Raw genomic sequence first — 24,122 nt, 5'->3', positions numbered from 1 at the left:
CCTCCATGCCTTTGTTATCTCTTGTAAAGCAAGGTAACCAAGAAAAATTAAACAATAACAATTATTTAAGGCTTACTTTAACATAGATTTTGATTCACAAGCAATTGCATTGATGCACCAGCACTGATAAATAGCATTCATAGAAATCTGATGTCAAACTAGACTTCAATATCCTTTTTGGAAGAAATTCTAATCCTGTTAAATAAAAATCTAAATTTGTTAAATGAAACACTATGTTACACTACCAGTTACCTTTCTTTCCTTTGATGTGGTCACCTATAAATGTAAGAAGTGATATTAAGATTCTTTTCTAACATGAAGAGGAATTCAAGCAACAGAAATCCAAACTTATGCTCCAATTGTTTCAGTCAGACACTGGAACACCAAACTCAACTTAAACATGTGATAATAATATTTTCACACTAACAAACAATTTCTGTTATTCACGTGCCAAGTTATGAAAGGATTTTGTCATGTCAAAGTCATATTTCAATCTTATAAGATGACAATCCCTGAAATAACTTTCCACAATATCAAATATTTTGCCTAACTAGTTTATAAAATTTAACAAGTGCATATTCAATTAAATTTGAATACAAGTTATAGTTCTTAAATGGATAAACTTACTAGGTGCCATTTCTTAACTCATGAACACTGTTGAACACCCATGCCCCAACTTAAAAAAGAAATTAAAACAAAAGTACTTCAACACCAAAGTCAATAGAAGCCAGTAACATAAAAAACATCAGGTAACCTGCTTTGGGCTCTGTGGATAATGTAAAAGAAATTGGTCTCTATGACAACCCCCTTCTCTTTTCATACAATGTCACAGAATCTTTTTCACAGTTTTAACATTTTCTAGCAGCCCTATCCAGTTGGTCTAGACGAGAGTGCTGCCATAGAAGATGGGTATCCAATGTATATGCAACCAGAATTTAAAATCGTACAGTAAGTCATAATTCAAAGATAATAAAATTTGACATACACGATATTGGTGTCATGTTCTTCCCTTCTGCAAATAAAAACAAAATATTAGTATTAACAAAAATATAAACTTATACACTTTAAGTTGCTAATGATAGCACTGGTTACTGATCCTTTTCCTTTCAAAAAAATTATGATTTTCTGAAGCCACTGTACAAATTCCATTGAATTTATTACTGTATAATATCTTCTAATTACATAACCGTAGGATGTAAAAGGTGCTAATTTTCATAATGCAAAGCCCAGCTTTCATCAAAAGATCAAACCAAATTTTTCAGCACTCAGGCAAGCCAGACTTAATACAGGGAATTGCAAGATGAGTATCACTCTGGCTTTCTACAATTGAGAAAGGAATAGGCATGTGCAAGAAGGATGATATACATGTCCCATCAACCCAGCAAAAAAATACTGGTAGCATTAAAGATAAATTGTTACAAAATCATTACAGGGATCAAAGCAATTTTACACTGCAATGATCAACAACTGACTGTTTTACCACAATGATTTCTCTCTATCAAACAAGGTGAGAGTTTTGAGGTTCTTTGTAGATAGATTTCAAAGCTGTTTTTTTGGCTCTGTTGTCCATGACATTCATTGGCTGCTCTTTCTTTACCTTAATTTTGCTACCACAAAATATATGAAATTAAATTGGTTCTTGGGTCACTGCCTAGAGCAGGCCATCCTCAAAAAAATGAGTGACCGTGCAAGAAGGGGACTAGTGAGGGAGGCCACCAAGAGACGTATGACAACTCTGGAGAAGTTACAAGCTTCAGTGGCTGAGAAGGGAGAGACTGCGCATACAGCAACTGTTGTCCGGTTGCTTCACCAGTCACAGCTTTATGGGAGAGTGGCAAAGAGAAAGCCACTGTTGAAAAAATAACTCACATGAAATCTTGGCTAGAGTTTGCCGGAAGGCATGTGGGAGACTCTGAAGTAAGCTGGAAGAAGGTTCTACGGTCTGCTGAAACAAAATTAAGTTTTTTGGCTATCAGACTAAATGCAATGTTTGGCGTAAGCTGAACATTGTACATCTTCAAAAACACACCAGCTCTACCATGAAGCATGGTGGTGACTGCATCATGCTGTGGGGCTACTTCACTGCAGCAGGCCCTGGAAGGTTTGTGAAGGTACAGGGTAAAATGAATCCAGCAAAATATAGGGAAATCCTGGAAGAAAACCTGATGCAGTCTGCAAGAGAACTGCCACATGAGAGAAGATTCGTTTTCCAAAAAGACAATGACCCCAAGCATAAAGCCAAGACTACACAGGAATGGCTTAAAAACGACAAAGTTAATGTCCTGGAGTGGCCAAGTGAGAGTCCAGACCTCAATCCAATTGAGAATTTGTGGCTGGACTTGAAAAGAGCTGTTCACTCACAATCCCCATGCAATCTGACAGAGCTTGAGCAGTTTTGTAAAGAAGAATGGGGGAAAAACTGTAGCATCCAGATGTGCAAAGCTGATAGAGACCTATCCACAGAGACTCAATATTGTAATTGCTGCCAAAGGTGCATCTACTAAATACTGACTTGAAGGGGTGAATACTTATGCAATCAATTATTTTGTGTTGTATACTTGTAATTAATTTAGATCATTTTGTAGAGATCTGTTTTCACTTTGACACAGAAGTGACTTTTTCTGTTGATCCGTGTCAAAACAGCCAAATTAAATCCACTGTGATTCAATGCTGTAAAACAATAAAACATGGAAACTTCCAAGGGGTTTGAAAACTTTTTATAGGCACTGTATCTAACCATCCAGTCTTCACCACTCTCAGGGTTGAGAATTCCAGAGAATCCCTCTAAGAAAAGAAATTTCATACACCTCATTTTAAATAGTCATACCTTTATTTTGTAGTTATGTTCCCTTGTTTGTGATTCTTCATCTATTGAAAATATCTCAACATCTACCCCATCAAGCTTCATTAGGATATTTCATGCTTGAATGAGAAGACCCTATATCACTTACAGCCATCATTTGTTCCTCATCCAATCACAGCTCAAACTTTACTGTTTGCATCCTTTTCAACGGGGGAAGGGGAGGGAAAAGTGTGAACAATTGGAACATGTATACACAGATTTCTGAAACAGTTTTGAGAAGGTATCATTGAAATAGGTATAAAAATAAAATTAAAGCACAAGGAACTAGAGAGTAATATACAGGTATAATAGTCTGTCATTCATGAAGGGTGGAGATTGCCTTTAGGGATATATAGAAGGCTAAATGGCTAGGTGAGGATGAAATATACAGGAAAGTGTAAAAATACAAGAGTATTTTAGAAATGGTGAAAGACTGAATGCTGAATGTGACCTCGTACACAAATCACTGAAAGATAAACTGAATGATTGGCTTTAGTTAGTGAGATTTATTGATATAAACAGAACGAAAGTCTATTGATTGAGTGCAGAATTGTGATGGTTACACGAAGGATTATTCACGATCATAATGATTGGGAGAGTTGGAGTGAGGGGATAAGGCCCACTAATTCATCTATTTTTCATTAATGTTTTTACAACTTACAGTGGCTACCGAATCACAAATGTGTAATTAAGGCAGGACAAGAATAAATAAATCAGCTGCGATCTTATTACACAGTGGAGGAGACACCAGGGTTCCAACGGCCAACTCCTGCTCCTGTTTATGCTCTTATGTATGTTCTTGTATGAAGTGGTGAGAGGAGAAGGATATTTGGAACAAATGGTGGATTCAACAGAGCAACACAAAAGATTTTGGAAGAACTCGGTGAGTCAGGCAACATCTATGGAGTGAAATGAGATAGTCCACATTTCAGGTCGACCGCCTTCATTCAGGTGAGTCCAGGTGACCTGGTACATCGACTGTCAATTTGCCCTCCATTGATGCGGACTGACCAGCTGAGTTGCTGCAGTATCTTCTGTATTGCTCCAGAATCTAGCACCTGCTGTCTCTTGTGTCTCCAAGAAATCAATTGAATTTGAATCGCTTTAAAATCAGTAATACTAATATATTGTGATAGTATGACCGTTGGCCAAGATCACAGCATCTTCAGTAACAAAGATCACATCTTTCAATTTTTACACATTTTATTTTGGACTTGATACTGTATTTACTTAAATGAATAAAATGTTTGCACTGTCTTTCATTCCATTTCTCTCAATTTGTTGCACCCAGATAAACGATATTCCTGATACAAACAGAAAAACCTCAATGTATTAATAATTCAGCAAAGTGTACACAATTCTCTAATAAGCAAGAAAACCGAAGGACATGATTCGAGACTTGTAAGGACTTTTTTGAGCTTGATCTTTTCCTTCTTCCCATCCTAACCTGACCCCATAGCACTACTCCTCCATCCCATCAGATATTTATCTATATACTACTAAAACTCTCATGCTCTGTCTGTCTATTTGTCACCTCCAATTAGTGCAAACGGTGCATTACAGCGGCACTTTTTTTGGCTAAATCGAATTAATATGAGCTAACTTAAAGAATGCAGCAAAGTTCAGGGTTATATATTCGTATAAAATTGCTCATTCGCCAAAATCAACAGGCTCTTTTTCACCCCAGAGCCGATCCACCATCATGGAAATCGGGACGCGACAGCCCGACACATGTGCACGGCCAGCCTCAACAGTGACACCCACCGGAGCAAAAGGGCAGGGCAGCTCTATTTCGAGGGTCACATTCTGCTAATCACCATCAGCATGTGCAGGATTGGGACAGATCAAACTGCCATCCATCAATAACAGATAATTAAATCTTATTGTAATGACGTGCTTCAAGACACCCATAAAACCCTTTGCTGCAGTCAAAGGACAGCGGTGACTATATCACGTCCATTTAGGAAAGCGCCAACCACATCATCAAGAGTAATCAGCATCCTTTGATGTTACCGCTTCATTTCTTCTATCCAGCATTAGGGTAAAAAAAAAAGGTCAGCCTAATTATGCCGCATGGAGAGGGAAGGGGGACATTATGGTCAAGAGATGATGCCAAACGTCGTCGGGAAGTGGCAAGGAGAGGGAGAGAACAAGAATTGGATGAGACCAGGGCTGCACGACTCCAGGATCAGAGTCAGGACAAAAAAAGATGAGAGAAGAGACAGAGGAGGAGAGGCATGCACGTCTCCAGGATCAGAGACAAACAACAAACTGCAGAAGAGATGAAGAGACGGGGGATGAAAGGGCTGCACGTCTGCAGAATGACAAAAACAGGCACAGGAGGAGGAGAGAGGAAGAAACAAAGGAGATGAAAAATGCACGTCTCCAGGTTCAGAGACAAAGAACAGCCAGCACAAGAGATGAAGAGACGGGGGATGAAAGGACTGCACATCTCCTGAATGACAGAGAGGCAAAAGGGTGGCAGATAAACCAGAAATGATGCCATCAAAAGTGTCCTTCGTTAAACAAGGAGGAGCTATATTTGCTTTGCTAGGCGTCATTCTTCTTTAATAAACTGAGGTTTTCTACTTCAGTTTCCAAAGCAAAGCGATACCAATAGCATTCAGGAAAATTTAATGTTCATTCTGGTCACATCAGACTGCACTACCCTTCCCTCAAAAGGGTGCCCCAACGGGTCACCTCGTTGTCTAGTTATGTATAACATTGATTGTATATTCCCCTCAAAAGATGCTGCCTGGCCTACAAATCTCCTCTAGTATTTTGTGTACCATCCATCTCCTCCCAGCTTCTCACCTCACCCACCTTCCCCCTCACCTAGTTTCCCTATTACCTGCCAGGCTGTTTACCTTTCCTTCCTCCCACTTCCTATTCAGGCTTCTACCCTCTTCCCTTCCAGTCCAGAAGGTGGTTCTTGGCCCAAAACATCAACTGTTTTATTTTCCTCCGTAGATGCTGCCTGACCTGCTGAATTCCTCCAACATTTTGTGTGTTATTCATTCATTCTTGGGAGGTGGTCATTCTAAGTATTAAATTTATTCAAATACCACAGGGTATTACATTTTCCAGCCTTGGAGGAAGTTAGATGGATGGGAACAGTTATGATATAAGACTATAAGATATACTATAGGAGCAGAATTAGGCCATTCTGCCATTCCATCATGGCTAATTTATTATCCCCCTCAACCCCTTTCTCCTGCCTTCTCCCTAACTTGTGAAGCCCTTATTAATCAAGAACCTATCAACCTCTGCTTTAAATATACCCAATGACTTGACCTCCACAGTTGTCTGTGGCAATGAATTACCCAGGTTCACCACTCTCTAGCTAGAGAAATTCTTCCTCATCTCTCGTCTAAAGGGATGTGTTTATATGCTCCTAGACTCCACCTGCTCTCCATGTCCACTCTATCTAGGCTCTTCAACATTCAGTAGGTTTCAATGAGACCCCCTCTTATTCTTCCATAATCCAGTAAGTACAGGCCCAGAGTCACCAAATGCTTCCCACAAGCCAACACTCTCATTCCCAGGATAACTCCTGTGAACCTCCTCTGGCCAGCACATCCTTTCTTGAATAAGGAGCCTAAAACTGTTCACAATACTCCAAGTTCAGTCTGACCAACGCTGTTGTTATTGGTTCAATTCATCAAGAGAAAATGCTGAGTATATTTTCCACTCCATAGGCTGCCTGATCCGACAACTAATTCCAAGATTCTCCTTTTTTATTCAGATTTCCTCCATCTGCAGTATTTTGCTTTTGCCCTGGTCATGAGGATTGGCTTTCTCTACCTTGAGCAGCTTGTTACAAGGCTGAACTGTCAAACTAAAAAAAAACTGCTTCAAGATGGCACTGTTCACCACAGCCAGATACTCCAATGCTTACAAGGAGAAACATTTTAAAACCAAATGCAATGCCAAATCAGGAATGGTTAGGAATATTCTCAGGGGTGATGGATGGTATTATTTAGAATAGTGACAACCAGTGCAGATGAATTCAAGTTTATGGAGGATGGAAATAAAAAGACAAACAGAAGAGAGCAGGAACTCAGTCTAGCATTAGTAGAAAACCGTCTGCAAGCTGCTTTTAGGATCTGAAGAATGGGCGCAAACTTTACGCTAGATTCTAACTAAACTGTGAATACCATGACTTACCACTTCTTAGCAGTTCAGTATGAGCATCTTTTTGATGGAGAAGTTCTACATCATAATTTGCAGAAGTATTTGCATGTTGTTCTTCCTTTAAATAAAGGACATGTAACATGTAAATTCAATATGGATTTGTTTGCAGCCAGTGAACAGGTATTACCATATGTATACACCCATGTGCTCAGCAGGGTAGTAGAGTTACTATTTAACATCCTCTAGGCAACTGATATGGTCCGCTTTTGACCTTGTTAAAAATTTTGCTTTTAAGATCAAAAGAGAAGGTTTAAAAATCTTAAAACGTAACTATTATAGAACTGAGTTCAGAGAAATTGCCACTGCCTGGTGAATTGCAGTGCATTGTGGTGAATACATTTAGAACAATTTAATTCTATTAGGTCCAAGTGGTTACATTTTTTGTTCTTTTCTGAACATAAATTAGTATAGATCATACATTCCTCACCAAGATCACTAACCATCTGACATTTGAATACAATGGATTATCAAAAACAATGAAGTTCTAATTTCCCCAGTCTACTAGCCCTGCGACACATCAATAGGTCTGATCTAGCTTTAGTGCAAGTGGCAATACAGCTAATTAGGGTATAAAACTAATTTTCATAGACAGTAACAGGCCTCTTCTTCATGATGTTTGTGCCAAACATAATGTCAGACTCAACTAACTCTCTTCTGCCTACACATGATCCATATCCCTCCATTTCCTGCGTATTCTAAACTCTTCTTAAACACCACAATTTATCTGCTTCTACCACAGCTCATTCCAGGCATCTACCACTATGTAAAAAAAAACTTGCCCTGCATATTATGGCTAACATGAGAGGGCACAGTTTTAAGGTGCTTGGAAGTAGGTACAGAGGAGATGTCAGGGGTAAGTTTTTTTTTAAAACACAGTGAGTGGTGAGTGTGTGGAATGGGCTGCAAGTGGCGGTGGTGGAGGCGGATACAATAGGGTCTTTTAAGAGACTCCTGGATAGGTACATGGAATTTAGAAAAAATAGAGGGCTATGGGTAACCCTAAGTAATCTATAGTAAGGACATGTTCGGCACAGCTTTGTGGGCTGAAGGGCCTGTATTGTGCTGTAGGCTTCTATGTTTCTATGTTTTATATCTACAAACGTTTGTACTTAAAAAATTTTTCTCCTCTCACCATGTGCATGTCCTGTAGTATTTGACATTTCTACTTAGAGAAAAAGATTATCATCTAATTTTGTTCCTCATAAAATGGATCTCAATCTCTTTTACTATAGTTTTATATTGGTGCAGGCATCATAGAAGAGTTATTGAAGAAGCCCATTTAACCCATCTAGCTCAATCTTCTAGAGCAATCTAGAAATCACTCATTAAGGAAATCTTTTAAATGCCTCCAGAGATCATGTCTCCTTTGCCTTAGTCAAAAGGATGTTCTGCATATTGTCACTTTCCATACATAGTCCCCGACATAGTTTGGAGTTTAAGTTTAACCTGTATGTATTCATGTTTAGATCATGGCCAATTTTAACAGTGGTCCTAATTAACCCACCAAGTTGTCTGGTAAAGCTGATGTCTTTTCTAGCTTCCGTGAACGAAAATGCTAATAAGACACGTTATTGAACTGCTGCATTCCCTGTCAGCAAAAGGTTCGATATAACTGAGTGATCTGAGAGTTACAAATATATAAATATGAGTAATGTTACATACAGGCCAGGCAAAGAGAACTATTTCCATCCTTAAAGGATTCGGTTGCAGAGACTTTATACAATTTAATAGCTTCCTGCTTGAATGTTAACCAATAATTAATGTCGAGGTGTCTAGGCATTCAAAACAAACTTACTTTTAAATTGTATTGATAGGTTCTGAAGTCAAATTCCTTTAATAGTCAAGAACCAACCAACTTACCTGACACTCGGAATTTGCCTTAGAATTTCTCTGTACCATACATAAGGACTTGCACTATCAGTGACTAAAATTGTACACAGTGCTCATTATGTATTCTTATCAGCACGATATATAATGTTCCAACAAGACTGCTGATCTGGCAGGATAGCAGAGCTTTATTAGTAATTTTATACACTGTATAAAACAAAGGTACTATCTGCAGTCAGTCTCGGGTCTCATGTACTTCTGTCATAATTAGTTCAGTATTAATCATGTAAGTGTGAAGATTCCTTATACTTATCAGGTCTGACTTTCCTCTACCGTAACTTTGCACATTTGCAAATTATGCCATTATCCTTCTGCAGCTGTTCAGCTCCCTTATCATCAGATCATTTAATATTATTTGCAAATGTGACACTTTATGTACTCAAAAACTATCAATTTACATATAAAACTATTTATCTCAATATTTTAATGTTAAGTATTGTCTTATATTTTCAGTAATGTTATATTTTAATGACAAAACAATAGTAATAAAATTATGTTTTCAGTTTCCCATTAACACCCTCAAACCAGTTACTTTGATTAGAATACAATGCCATCAGGAAAATTGACACTACATAAAAATAAGTAGGAGAATTTAGACTACTTGACCTAGTAAGACCCTTCCACATTAACTCAGAACTATGTTAACACATTGACCATCTTATTGTACACACAAAACTATGCAGAAGTTAATCTGAAGTGTAAAAACTCTTGACTAGAATGTTTTAATTATTTTGAAACATGTCTTTTAAGCAATTCCTTTTAAACAGCATATGGAAGGCAACCAACATTAAACAAATTGCAGAAAGTGCATTATCATTGCATGCCACACAAATACTATACAGGGTAGATACATAAAAACACAAAATGGAAAGAACGATACGGATGTAAGGGAACAGTTTTAGTGACAGTTTCATACACAGGGTCTTACAGTAATGTTTCTACAAGAACAACAAAAAGATGATTATATTGCACACCTTTGTGTGTTGCATGCAATATAACCTTTTGATCAGTGTCATGATCTAATGGTCTATTTTGAATCAAATTTACTAACCTGTTCACTGACATTGAATGTGGGCTAGCAAACAGAAATATGATGTGGAGAGAAAATAATTCGAAAATTACTTTGAAAAATGTTAAATTTTCACAAACTGAAAATAAATAAAAACAATTAGATGCTGTGGTCTACTTAAAATAAAACATATTTAAAGTATTAGACCCACCTTCATAGGGATGTTTGTAATAGTGGTGGAGGCAAGGTCAAAATGTTGTTGGACAAGTGTCATGAGCTTAGCAGGTAATTGCCTTCCGGCACGGACACTGTGCACTTCACTCGTTAGTACCAAGGAGACCTGTAGCAATCAAATTGGACACCAACCAATCACCACATTTGGAAGGCAAAGATCATGTAATATTCTAATAATGTTCACAAAAGGGATGCTGGAATCTGAAGCATCACACAAGAAGCTAGAGGAACTTAGTGGGTCAGCTAGCATTAATAAAAGGAAAAGGGGTTGAGTTTCGGGTCATATTCCTCATATGCTTAGTTTTTGTATGCTGCTTGTATTCAATTAATGTAGCTGCAAATTACAGATTTGACACATCCAAAACATTTCCATTGAGTTCACACAACACTTGGGGTAGAGAACTTAGCACCTTTAATTAATTCCCAACATACATCCTGGGGCATAATCAAGCAAAAAAAATAACCTCATACGAGGTAATATTATAATAGGTTGTCACAAAGATGGGTTTTAAGAGTTAATGAAGGAGAAAATTCCATCATTTAGGCTAAGAGTTTAACATATCAGATTAGTTATCCATTCTAGCTCACAATGAAGTCAAAGGAAGAGAAAAACCAGATACTTAATAGTTAGTCTGATATGGGTCATTTTGCATTGTCTCCAATGTTAGAATTAGAGTTTCAGAACTGCTTAATGATAAGGACATAATATATGCATTTTTGTAAGGACTAAAGGGCATATGAGTTGAAGGTGGGCTTCCGACCAAAACATATTTCAGAAATCATTGACGTAGAACTGGGTAAACTCAATTAGAGAAGCTTCCATCCTGAATACACACGTAAGATGGTACTTTTTATTAAATTCAAAAGATGTTATTAGATTTCTTTAATGCATCTACTTGCAATAAAAAAAATGTTGCATAGTATAAGACAAATAAACTATGAAATTCCATTTTATTGCCATTCGGCATTTGCATAGCCAAGAGTGCCATAGGATTATACAACACAGTAAAAGTCACTTCATTCCATTACAGTCATACTGATCTTTTTGCCCATTGACAATAATCCCATTTGGTCAGTACTCTCCTATGCCTTGCCTGTTCAAGTGTCTGTATAAATATCTCTTAAGCATAGTGATTGTATCGGATTATATGCCTCCTCTGGCAGTGAGTTCTAGATATCAACTACTGCTTAACAAATCTGTACTGGCAACTCAAAATTCTGCAGAGAGCTCATCTGACTTCAGATCATCTCTCAAAATTTAAGACAGGGGTTTCTCCAATGTGTTTTAAATGTAAAGGAAATATTGGAACTCTCACCCATTGTTTTTGGATTTGTCCCAAACTTCAGACATACTGAAGTGATATTTCAAGTGAAACGGAAAAGATTCTGAAGATGGAGCTTGAACTGGACCCAGTGTCTTTTCTCTTAGGCCTACCCAGCAGTCGTATTATTAATGCACATCAGAAAAATCTTTTTAACATCCTTTTTGTGCGAGGAAGAACATTTTACTTTGTTGGATATCCGATAAGGCCCCTGGACTTTCTGGTTGGCATAAATTAATCACGGAATACATTCCTTTGGAATTTTTAACATGTATGGTACACTCAAAAACAAAGAGTTTTCATAAAACCTGACAACCTTTTCTACAATATGTAGATGTAAACCTATCTGCTACACTAATAAGGGCTTTTGTATAGGATGTGGTGGTGACGTCTATACTTTGATGAAAGTGTTCTGACAGCTGATATCTGTGAGGGGAAGAAATTTAAATGTACCTGGAAATTGAAAGTTTTGTTATGCTGAGCAAAAATATCAAAAAAAGAGAAAAAAAACAAATCTGTAGTGCACAGACCATATTTACTATGATCCAGTTGCATGCTCCTGGCTTATCTACTGAGATAAACTGTGACTTTAGGACACTGCAATTAAAGTTCATTTACATTTCAACCATTGTTCTTCTCTGTTAATAAATCGCTGTCACCTTCTATTAATAGAAAAGGAGAGCCAGTAGTGTAATACGAGGGGTGATTGATAAGTTTGTGGCCTAAGGTAGAAGGAGTCAATTTTAGAAAACCAAGCACGTTTATTTTTCAACGTAGTCCCCCCCAACATTTACACACTTAGTCCAGCGGTCGTGGAGCATACGGATCCCTTCTTTGTACAAGTCGGCGTCTTGGACCTCCAGAAGTGGTCCACAGCAGGGGTGACTGATAGGTTTGTGGCCTAAAGTAGAAGGAGATGAAGAGAAACTTCAAACTTTCTGCATTTTCACTCAGAGTTGAACTGCACGTGCACGTAACGAGAGCTGTATAACTCATCTCCTTCTCCCTTAGGCTACGAACTTATCAATCACCCCTGCTGCGGACCACCTGGAGGTCCAAGACGCTCTCGTTACATGCACGTGCAGTTCAATTCTTTGAGTGAAAATGCAGAAAGCTTGAAGTTAGTAACTCATCTCCTTCTACCTTAGGCCACAAACTTATCAATCACCCCTGCTGTGGACCACTTCTACAAAAGGGATCCTTATGCTCCACGACCGCTGGACTAAGTGTGTACATGTAGGAGGGGACTAAGTTGAAAAATAAAATCACCCCTTGTATATCTGAATTTTCAGAAATTATTTGATAGAAGAGATTAGTGAATTTAAATACAGGAGATTAGGGGTAATATTACTGATATGGACAGAAAATTGGTGGACAAGTAGGAATAGGGGCAAAGATCTATTCCTGCCTCTATTTTTCTACGTTGCTTGTTTGCACTAAGCTGTAGGCCTGAAATGGGCAGTCACAGTCAGATAAGTCTTGCCACAAAGAGTGAATAGATGAAAGGTTTGTGCAAACATTCCTGTCTACCTGCATTAAGTTCCACCTATCTAGCATTACTGAATAAAGAACCACCGACATTCAGACACTAGAACATCCATAGAGCCAAAAAATTAGCTAATTTATACTATCATCTGCTCAAAACAATACCATCATCCCTTCAAAACTAATCAATAAGCTTTGAGCTTCAGAACCTTAGTCTCAATACCTTGTGCGATTGGATCCTCAATTTCCTCACTAGCAGAACCTAGTCAGTTCAGATTAGCAACATCTCCTCCACAATCTTCATTGGCACAGGTGCATCACAAGGCAGCGTGCTTAGCCCCCTGCTCTTCTCACTTTACACTCATGACACCCTGGCTAAACACAGCTCCAATGCCACATTGAAGTTTGATGACTGCCATTGGTGATGAGTCAGTATATAAGAGGGAGACTGGAAATCTGGTTGAGTGGTGCCACAAAAAGAACTTATCACTCAATGTCAGCAAGACCAAGGAGTTTATTATTGACTTCAGGAGGAGGAAACCGGAGGTCCATGAGTCGTCCTCATCAAGGGATCAAGAGTAGAGAGGGTTAGCAACTTCAAATTTCTCGGTGTTATCATTTCAGAGGACCTGTCTTGGGCTCAACACACAAGTGCAATTACAAAGAAAGCACAACAGTGCCTCTACTTCCTTAGAAGTTTGTGAAGATTCACCATGACATCTAATACTTTGACAAACCTCCATAGATGTGTGGTGGAGAGTGTATTGACTGGTTGCATCACAGCCTGGTGTGAAACACCAATGTCCTTGAATGGAAAATTATACAAAAAGTAGTGAATATGGCCCAGTCCATCATGGGTAAAGCCATTGAGTACATCTACATGGAGCACTGTCACAGGAATGCAGCATCCATCATTAGAGACCCCCACTACCTAGGTCATGCTCTCTTCTCTCTGCTGACATCAGGTAGAAGGTACAGGTGCCTCAGGGCTCTCACTACCAGGATCAGGAAGAGTTATTATCCCTCAACCATCTTGAAATAGTGGTAACAACTTCATTCAACTTCACTTGCCCCATCACTGAACTGTTCCCACAATCTGCTGACTCACTTTCTAGGACTCTTCATCTCATGTTCTCAATATTTATTGCTTATTTATTCCTTTTTTTTCTCTCTCTCTTGTATTTGAAGTTTGTTGTCTTCTTCACATTGATTGTTTGTCTGCCCTGCTGGGTGCAGAGATTCATTGATTCTATTATGGTCCTTTGATATACTGTAAATGGCTGCAAAGTTGTATATGGTGACATATACTGTATGTACTGAGATAACAAATTTATTTTGAAATGTGAACTTAATTTGGACTGTAGTGGTGTAAGTTGTGGCTCTTTCAACTATATTTTGAGAGTCACTGTCTACCCTAGCATTTCAGGCAAATCTTCTAGATGCCCAAACTAATCACTGAGTGAAAATCTTTTTCTCATTTCTCCTCTAAACTCTTCTATCAACTGACTTAAATATGCATCCCCAATTACTGAATGATGAAGTAGACTTATACAGTATGGAAAGTATCTCTTCCACCCATTGTATCTGTGCTGAACTCAAGTACCTGCTTCTGATAATCCCATTTTCCAACAGAATTCTATTTTAATGTGTCTGGAGAATGTGCAGGATTGTTCCCATTAAAACACAAAGCCAAAGGCATGAAACACTTGATAACACACCACCATATTTAAGAGATGCAGAAGTGACCATGTACACGACTCATCCCATTAGTCTCATACCACTAAAATGGTGCACAGAAAACTTAACTCACATCTTTCTTTGGATGATCTGAAACAAGGCTGTCTTCACCAACTGTGTAGGTGTGAATTAAGACCAGTTCACAATGCTGAATTTGCATCAAGCTGAAAGGAAACAGAAGATATTGAGCAAACCAACTTCTTCAAGGTTAGATAGTGTCAACTGGCAGGATTGATCATTGTACTTCTCAACAAAATAAAAAAATTGGCGTAGTTGTCCTGGACAAAGGTGACATTTTTTATTAAAATCAACAACTTTTCATTTCAAGTGAGCAACTGAAAAGTATTTTAAAACCTTGAAATAAGTGGGCTGTTTCTTCCTTGCAGAGTGCAAGAGTAAAATCTTTCAACAAGCCTGTATCACAGGCCAGTACTCCATCTTCTGGTGTTACTGGGAATACCTAGCAAAATGATTAGAATAGAGCTCCTCTCTTGTAGGCCAATTGACTAAGCAGGTATCAAATTCAAATGTTTCAAAATAGGGAAAAAATATCATGGATTGCAACTGGATATTACTATTGTTCAAATTCAAAGTTAACACCATTACTTTCAAGGTGCTACTTTAAGTAAAAATAGTTTCCAGCTTTTCTTGCAAACTGATAACAGTGGAACTTCATAGCTCATTGATAATATACCTTAAATGTTGCATACATCTTCAGCTGACAACAGTCAACCACTCAAATCTCAGTTCAGTAATTCACAAGCTGTACACAGAATTTCATACTTAAAAGTAAATACTGTAAATTTACATTTTAATGTAACTGATAAATCATAATAAAGTTTTTCTTTGTGTTGAATATGAGACAAACTTACTTATCAGAACTAGCTGCTAATTTGTTATGCTCGTGGATCGTTTCTTGAACACAGTCTTCTAACATTCGTACGTGGCTGTCACTATAAGACAAATTTAAGGGAAATAAATGAGAGTCAGAACAAACTTGTTAAGAGTAAAAAGAGGAAACATAAACCAACTAAATAATTAGTTGTGTTTTGATAAATCTTCATCTTGGGTAGTCCCTTGGTTAAATCACAACTCTGCACATTCACTCCAGATCTGTGCACTAGGAAGTGGCTGAAGAGTCCTATGTGGGAATAGGTTGAACTAGACAAGGTAAGTAGGTAGATAGACGGGATATTGCAATCCTCTGTTGTTTGTGTTTGGCCCCTAGAGCTCTTGTCATTGAGACAAGTGTTCAGTGCCTCCCCAGATTGACTTTCTCTATTTTGCTGTGTCAGGTACTGGCCATTTCGGTAAATAACGGAGACATTGAGAAAGTCATTGAATTGATGACTTTAGAGGCAGATACTTCAGGAGCATTTAAGAAACTCTTAGATCGCACACGGTGCTAGAAAAATGGAGGGCTATTTAGGAGGGAAGAGTTAGATTGATTTAAGAGCAAGTTAAAAGGTCGGCACAATGTCATGGGCCAAGAGCCTGTACTGTGCTGAAATATTCTGTGTTTCATGGTTTTTATAGGGACCATCTTACTTTGACAGAGCTTACAATATTGTCTTTTTTGGGACTCTGATATTGGGATGATAAAGCTCACCCAATAGAGTAACTCTAGCACAATCAGAAAGGATGCTGGCTAGGAAAGATCACTGACGTTGACAGGATAGACAAACTAATCAATGTGGAGAGCTAATCACAGGGAAAAGGACGGAGAATGGGGTTGACAGGGATAATAAATCAATCAATCATTGAGCAGACTCAATGGCCAAATGACCTAATCCTGCTCTTATAACTTATGGCCTTACGGAGAACTTTATGGAGAAAAAGTTGATGCTACCCCTCCAGGACATAGTTATCTTCTGTCATTCTCCCATATTTCTGAAGAATACAAGACCCACTGCTGTTTGCAAGATTGGGAGTTTGTTACTGGGTTTGAGACTTTGGCCTTTAAATACACTCACTCTCAAAGGCTCTGCTGGCACCTGGGAGACAATGATAAGTTAGTATAATTTGCTCCTGATGCAAAGAGATCCACATTTTCAAAGGTTCAGATGCAAGGTGTTGAGGGTGTGGAAACAGTGCCAGAGCCAACACCATCCAATGTTAGGTGCAAGGTATTCCTGTTGACAAAATTTTACCAGTGTAGTAGGAAAACTGGGGTGGAATAGCAGGAGTTTCATAACTAGATCACATCACTTTCCACGCAACTTCTGTCATAATACCTGAATTAACATCTGTATCACTTTCAATAATTAAATGTTTACATAAAGGTGATTACCATCAGAAGAACTTGACCACAGCTATATGCACACTGTAATAACTATTGCTGAATAACAAATGTTGAAGTAGCTTTCTATATTAAAGACCACATAACTGATTGCACACTTCCCTCCCTCAGAAGTACCTCACAAATGGATTTCTATCATGTTATCCATTTGTTGGAGATATTTTGCATGTTTTTGTAATAACATTTTAAATGACTAACAAATGTGTAAATAGTGCAGAGATGAAACTCAAATCACTGGATGCTAACCACCACACCTTTTGGCATTGGTTATGCAGATGATACGTCCACGATTGCTGACGCGGTCTGCATTCTCCATTAAAGTAGTTCGAGCTTCATGCTGATAATCTGTACATTTACACAGGACCTCGACTGCTTCAACTAAGCCATGCAGTACACTGCAGCATTCTGGGTCCATGCGAGGATTGGGAGGCCCAACAGCTGCAAGGGCTGCCATCAGCTGTTAAAGAGAAGAAATCTATCATTGCCTGATTTTTGATAAATGACAAAACACTGCTGGATTAAGGTTTCCATATTTTATACAGAGCTGACCAAGCAAAGAATAGCTATTTCAGAAAAATGTGGAATGAATTCTGAAGTGTGGAAGGAGAACATTCAGCCACAGCATTTGTCAGCTACTTTGCAAAGCAAACAGTTAACCTCATTCCCTCACACTTTCTCAATTTCTATAATTTGTTGTTCTCCATTGGACGTATTCAGCTCCTTCATTTCTATTTCCCATGTGCTTTGAAACAGTGAAAATAATTTGCTTTTTACACACTCCCTAATATTCACTGCTCAGAAATAAACAAGAGGAGCAGGAATAGGCTGCAGGGCTTCTCAAGCTGAGTCGATGTTCCTATCTGAACATAAGTGATCTATGCTGGCCTTGGCTCCTCTTCTGTGGAAGTCCCTATGGCCCTCTTCTTCAAATACTTACCTATCTCTACCTCAAGTGATTTGGTTTCCAATAACCTCTGGGATAAAGAGTTCCAAAGATTCACTACTCTCTCTGAAGACATTTCTTTTTGCCCCTATTTCTAATGACTGGCCCTTTAATTTGCAACTATATCCCTTGTTGGTGACCCTTCTGTCAGTGAAAACAGCTCAAGATCCACACTGACAAGCTCCTTTAGGATTTCTCTGTTTGAAGTGGACACAAAACAATAGCCAATTCTAATCTATGGACAATGAAGACTTAACTTCCATGGTCTTGCATTCTTCCTCCTCCATTAGGAAAACTAAGATTCTTGAGCTTTTTTAAATTACACATTAACTGTGTTTCCCTCACCACTGTAGGAACATATAACCTTGTAGAATTACAATGCAATAAAAACAACAAAGCTCCAAAGGGAAAAAAATCAGAGCACTTTATCTCTCAGCATACAAGGCGTTCCAAAAAAAAAGGGAAAGATAAAAAGGAATACACTGGCAGTATTAATTACAGAAGACAATTAGTAAATAAAGCACTGAAGGAACAATGGGCAATCATTTAAGAGCAGATGCTTCAGATTTAGGCTTGGTATATTCTCACAATGGGAAAGCCACAGCTTCATGAGTGACAAAAAAAGATAAAGGATGTATGATGCATGTTAGGTAACAGAATACTTCCGCAAGAACCAAGCTGAATACAATAATCTACAAGGAGAAACAAAGGGCAAGGTAAGATGAGAGGAGGGTATTTGTGAAGAAAAATGGCAGCAGACATAAAGTAATTCAAAAATCTTCAATAGGCACCAAGGAAGAGAAGGGCTGGAGCCAAGGATAAACAAAGAGCTCTATGCATGGGCACAAAAGGCTCTGGAATACTAGATACAAAACATGTAATTGTTTGATTTAACTCATGTGACAGGGTGCTCCTAAGATGTCAACAGAAGGACTACCAGCAGGACTACCTATCCTATGATGGATAGGATGAAAGGTCACAAAACAAAGGCTTAAGAAAGAATAGCTACGTTACAGGTCCAGATGAGATGGCTATGGAGATGGACGGAGGTTGCAAAAGTCCTCGCCATACATAATCTTCAAAACTCTTGAAACATGGGAAGGCATAAGAACATTGGGAAATGATAAATGCAACACCCTTGATCAAAAAAAGGAGTACAAAAACATGCCAGGTAACTACAGGCATGTCAGTTTAATCTTGGAGCATCAAAGCTTTAGAAACGATAATCAAGGAGAATTTTGAGTTGGTAAAGGAGAGTCAGCAGTTTGGCAAATCATGCTGGCTTAACTAACCGTATTTTTTTAAATGAAGAAAATTCAGAGGATGTTGTCTACATGGATATGCAAAAGACACTTGATAAAGTCCCACACAAAATGTAGTTCAGCAAAATCAAGGACCACAGAATTAAACGGTCTTAACAGTAAATGGAAGACACTGAGTTCCTCAGGATCAGTTTCATGACCAAGGTTTTTACTAATTTTATTAAAACCTTTCATGTGGATATGCAGGGTTAAGTTCCCAAACAACAGCTGGGGTCAACAGATTGCAAGAGGGCACACATAGTCTGGCTGAATGGATAGCCAAGTGCAGATGAAATTTAATGCAGAGAAGTTTGAGGGGATATATCTTGGCATAAATAACAACGTTGCCTAGATACCACATTTCTAAAATGATTTAGGTGCATATGCATAATTCTTTTCATTGAGAGAATATTCAGTAAAGTATGTCAAATTATGAGAATCATAAATGAAGGTACAGAGTGCTAAAGCAGATACATAGATGGATACTTTATTGATCCCAAAGGAAATTACAGTGTAGCATTACAAGTGCACAAATATACAAATATTAGAAGCGAAGGAAGAATAAAAAATAAGTCACCTTAAAAACAAGATGTACAAGATTTACAAGTCAAGGGTTACAAGCTTTACAAGTTCAGACGAATAAGATGGTAGTGCAAGAATTACCATTAACATTATACAGTAATGAGTGTACATTCACACTGTCCAGATAGGAAGTGACGGTAGTATTGCACAGGGTGTCTGCGAAAACAGAGTGTGGTAAACAGTGCTAAACAGAGCTTAAACAGAGGTTAATAACAATCTTAACAGGAGGGAGCCATCACTTCCCTGGCTATAGGTTGGTTCATTATAGAACCTAATGGCCGAGGGAACAGCGCAGTTTTCTTAAGTCTATTAGTGAAAGTGCTCTTCTGTTCAGCCCAACTGGCATGTAGAGGGTGAGAAACATTGTGCAAAATAGCCACGATTTTCCAGAGGGTCCTTTGTTCTACCACAGCCTCCAGTATGTCCAGTTTAACTCCTATAACAGAGCCAGCCTTTCTAATCAGTTTATTGAGCTTGTTAGCATCACCCATGTTGATGTCTTTGCCCCAGTGTACTATTGCATAGAAGTAACGTTGATAAATATAGGCCATAAACAGACAATTGGATCAATTGCTGGTTGCCGCATTCCAGGGGTTTAATATCTGCAAAGGGTTTTTCTCCTTGGAAAGGTGACTTGGTGTTCAAATTTGAACTTAATTTCAAATACTTAACATAAAAATCTAGAATGAAAAACTGATTAAATCTGCAGCCAGAATAGTTACTATTATCAAAGTTGAAAATTGGTAAAAGTTAACTCTGCTTGATTAGTGCTTTAAAATCTGTTATTAACAGAAAATTAAGAATGTTGAAGCCAATTTCCACAGAGAAGATTTACTCCATACCCCAAAATTTAAAGGTTCTGCTTTACCTCTTGCAAGTTTTGATCTTCTTGTCCCCAGGAGTTCAGGGTATGTGCTCTTGAGTCACTTACAATGAAATTCACCTAAAAAAAATCAAACCCAAAATTAAATAAAGTACAAATATCTGGAATTAATTTCAAAATAAATTAATACTGTAAACTTTCATCAGAACATGATTGATACACGTGTACAACTTCAACATTTTTGGGAATGATAGTTACCAACCTTCTGTAAGATATACCTACATGATATAACTTGTTTCATTCAAATTACATGTACTGATTAAACAAACTAGTCTTATTTCCAACAAATAGTGATCCATGCTCTTGGGCACAGAAAACAATATCGTGTGGAATGCATTAAGTACATGGCTAAATTCATTCTTTGCAAAGGAAATCATTTTAAAAACGAAGTCAGCTGACCATTTTATTGCTTCATGGGTAAATATTCCATTGAACAGAAATCCTCCTTCATTTAGACATTAAAGCAACTAAGAAGCAGAAAACCCATCACAGATCAAGTACTGTAAGTTGTTCCTATTGCTGCTCACAACTGACTCCTGCAGTGACATTACACAACTATACACTGTACCTTGTGGACCTCAATATGTTTCTCTTCATTAGGATATTACAAATTCCCACAAAACAGGTTGGCTATCAATTCATCAACATTTGAAGTCAAGGAAAAGTTGTGTTACACAGCAGTGCATTACTGTGCAGACAGTTTCGGATTGCTTAACAAAGAGTCATCATAATGATAGGCCAGAAGCTACCTCGGGGTCTGTAACCTACCTGGGTTCCATGAAGTACAGGCAAAAAAAAATAACCAGCTTTTGCTTATTATGTAAAAGGTTTCAAATTCAGGGACATAAATAGTCAGATTAGGGCCAAGCATCTGCCAGGAAGATGAAATGGAAATTATCATTAAAATTGGAACTTGAACAAAGCACCCAAGATGTGCAATGGTAAGCTGATAACTGCAGCCCATGCTAGTTTAGTGGAAAAGTAGAAAATCAAATGTTAGACTGAAAATATCTATTACACAGTGAAAGACTGACATGGTGCACAACAACTAACAATTTAACAACCCAATTAAAGGAAACAATTAAATAAACAATCGAGCAGGAAAACCAAAAGTGTTTTACAAGTTCCCAGGCTGTACAATTCAAAGCTCCCAAATAGGAACAGAAACGGTATAGAGAGAGTATATTGAACTCTGGCAATAACTGTGGGTTAATGATAGTTTTGAAGAAATGAGGAAAATACTGAAACATGTCAACACTGCAGCCTTAAAATCTACAAAATCATCTATGTAACAATGAACGACTACTTCCGCTCATTTACTCATCTTACATATTGCATAGCGTTTTTGAAACACAAGTGAATATGTTTAACCATAGGAACATCAGAAACACTCCAAAGCATTTTATATGACAAAATAGTTACAGAAGAAATCATTAAAACATCATTCTGGCAAGTATATAGAGTGCACTGGTGGAAACATTCATGAGCTCCTCCATATTAGTTATTAATGTATGTAAAATACTTGTTAGAGAAGTTTGTTCACTTTTATTTTTGGTTGCGTAATTTCAAAAATGTAATTTGTCCCAAAATTCAAAGAAATATTTGTCATCTATATTTAATATCTCTAACAAATACAATGTAGTGGTTATGTTACTGGACTGATAATCCTCAGAACTGGCTTAACATGGCATGTCATCCACTACTCAACAGGGAAGGGATGAATGGACAAGGGAATCACAGAAGGAAAGTGAAGAGGGGGACAGGAGGTAAAGATATGGCCATTTTAGCAAATCCTGCCAAAGAATTAACAGAGGTGGTAAGTCTGAATTTTGCAGAACACTTACACTGGATCTATGATCAGGTAATGATACAACAATTATTTACTGCAATCATCACCATTAAATGCTGTTGTGCAAGGTACTCAACACACAAAAAAAATTGATCTCAAGTAAAAACAGATATGCTAAAGATTTAAAGATTATTCTTAGTTGTCACATGTACATCAAAATATACAGTGAAATACATTAAATCAAATCAGTGAGGATTGTGCTGGGGGCAACCCACAAGTCTCACACACTTCCAGTGCAAACATAGGATTCCCACACTTACTAACTCTAACCATACGTCCTCGCAGCTTGAGGTTAAGAATTGGATGATGGTTTCTAAAAATAAGTGAATTATGTGCACCAATATCAAAGTTCCATTCTTAAAGAAGACTGCATAATACAACCAAGTATTTGCATCTGGGGATCTGGCCTGGAGGCAGGCAGGGGATATGTTGTGGGTCGAGTCCTGACGCAGGGTCTTGACCCAAAACATCGACTATTCTTTTGCTTCCACAGATGACACCTGACCCAGTGAGTTCCTCCAGTACTTTGGTGCTTGGTCCAACAGCATCTTAGAACCAAAAGAATATAAACATTTCCAAAAAAGGTTACTATATAATGAAAACTTGTCACTTGCACACTCATTTTGCAGAGCATCTCACAGGATGTAGGTGACACCAGCAGGGCCAGCAATTATTATCATTTTAAATTCCATTTTGGTGAAGAGTCAGGTTCTTGAACTGCAGCAAACATAGGCCCCATAGGGAATTTTCACCCAGTGACTGAAGATGGAACAGCATTATACTTCTGAGTCAGGGTTGTGTAAAACTCAGAGGGAAACTTAAACCCACTGATCTTTCCATGTACCTGCTTCCCATGACAATGTGGATGATAGGTGAGAGTTAAAGCCTCGGTAAGTGTATCACGAAGACAAAATGGTAGCCAAAGTATACTGTTAATGGGAAGTGGGTGATTACTGGGGGGGGGGGGGTGAATGAAGTGCCAATCAAATGGACTTGTTTTGGATGGCAACAAACTTAATGAGTGTTGCTGAAACTCCATTCAGGTAAGTACAACATACACCACCATACTTTCACATATGTAATGAAGGTCCTGGAAGAGGATGATTGCTAAGAGTAATTTGTTCATTTTGCCATAATGCACTAGATAATTGTAACTGATTACTTGAGGTTATTGATGGCAGATTGTTAACACCTCACTAAATGTCACTGTGAGGAGCTAGATTCTCTTTCATTAGTAATGATTACTGGTTGGTACTCATGCGAACGCAATTATTGTCATTTATCAGCATAAATTTGAATGCCATCCTACATGCAGGCACAAGCAGCTTTATCATATCAGGAGCTGCACTGAATTTAACAAAGTGCAATATCATCAAATACTCCTATATCTGGCAGATCTCAAAAGATGCAGCTGGGTGGGTATAAGACAACACTGAGGAACTAAACAACAATGTCCTGCAGCTAACCTGACTAGCCTCCATCTTCATTTTGCACCAAATCTGACTCCACCCAGTTGATTCTTCCCCATCGATTTTACTTTTAAAACACCACGTTT

General features: G+C 38.1%; 1 protein-coding gene across 3 annotated transcripts in view; it reads right to left on the bottom strand.

Annotated features, from left to right (window-relative positions):
- ints13 (integrator complex subunit 13) overlaps positions 1-24,122 on the bottom strand; it is a 74,558-nt gene that overhangs the window by 40,295 nt on the left and 10,141 nt on the right. For 2 of the 3 annotated variants that reach the window (XM_063072305.1, XM_063072307.1), the window contains 8 exons: positions 20,704-20,778; positions 17,264-17,466; positions 15,583-15,663; positions 14,784-14,874; positions 10,144-10,272; positions 7,010-7,094; positions 986-1,012; positions 253-276 (listed from right to left, as the gene is read on the bottom strand). In XM_063072305.1, the coding sequence (XP_062928375.1) occupies positions 253-276; positions 986-1,012; positions 7,010-7,094; positions 10,144-10,272; positions 14,784-14,874; positions 15,583-15,663; positions 17,264-17,466; positions 20,704-20,778 (715 nt within the window). The remainder of the gene's footprint in view (positions 1-252; positions 277-985; positions 1,013-7,009; positions 7,095-10,143; positions 10,273-14,783; positions 14,875-15,582; positions 15,664-17,263; positions 17,467-20,703; positions 20,779-24,122) is intronic. The other variant, XM_063072306.1, reaches the window with a different exon arrangement.

The sequence above is a fragment of the Mobula hypostoma genome, chromosome 20 (assembly GCF_963921235.1).
Source record: "Mobula hypostoma chromosome 20, sMobHyp1.1, whole genome shotgun sequence".
NCBI lineage: Eukaryota > Metazoa > Chordata > Chondrichthyes > Myliobatiformes > Myliobatidae > Mobula > Mobula hypostoma.
The sequence above is the reverse complement of the archived record's forward strand: the minus strand, read 5'-3'. Positions and strand labels throughout refer to the sequence as shown.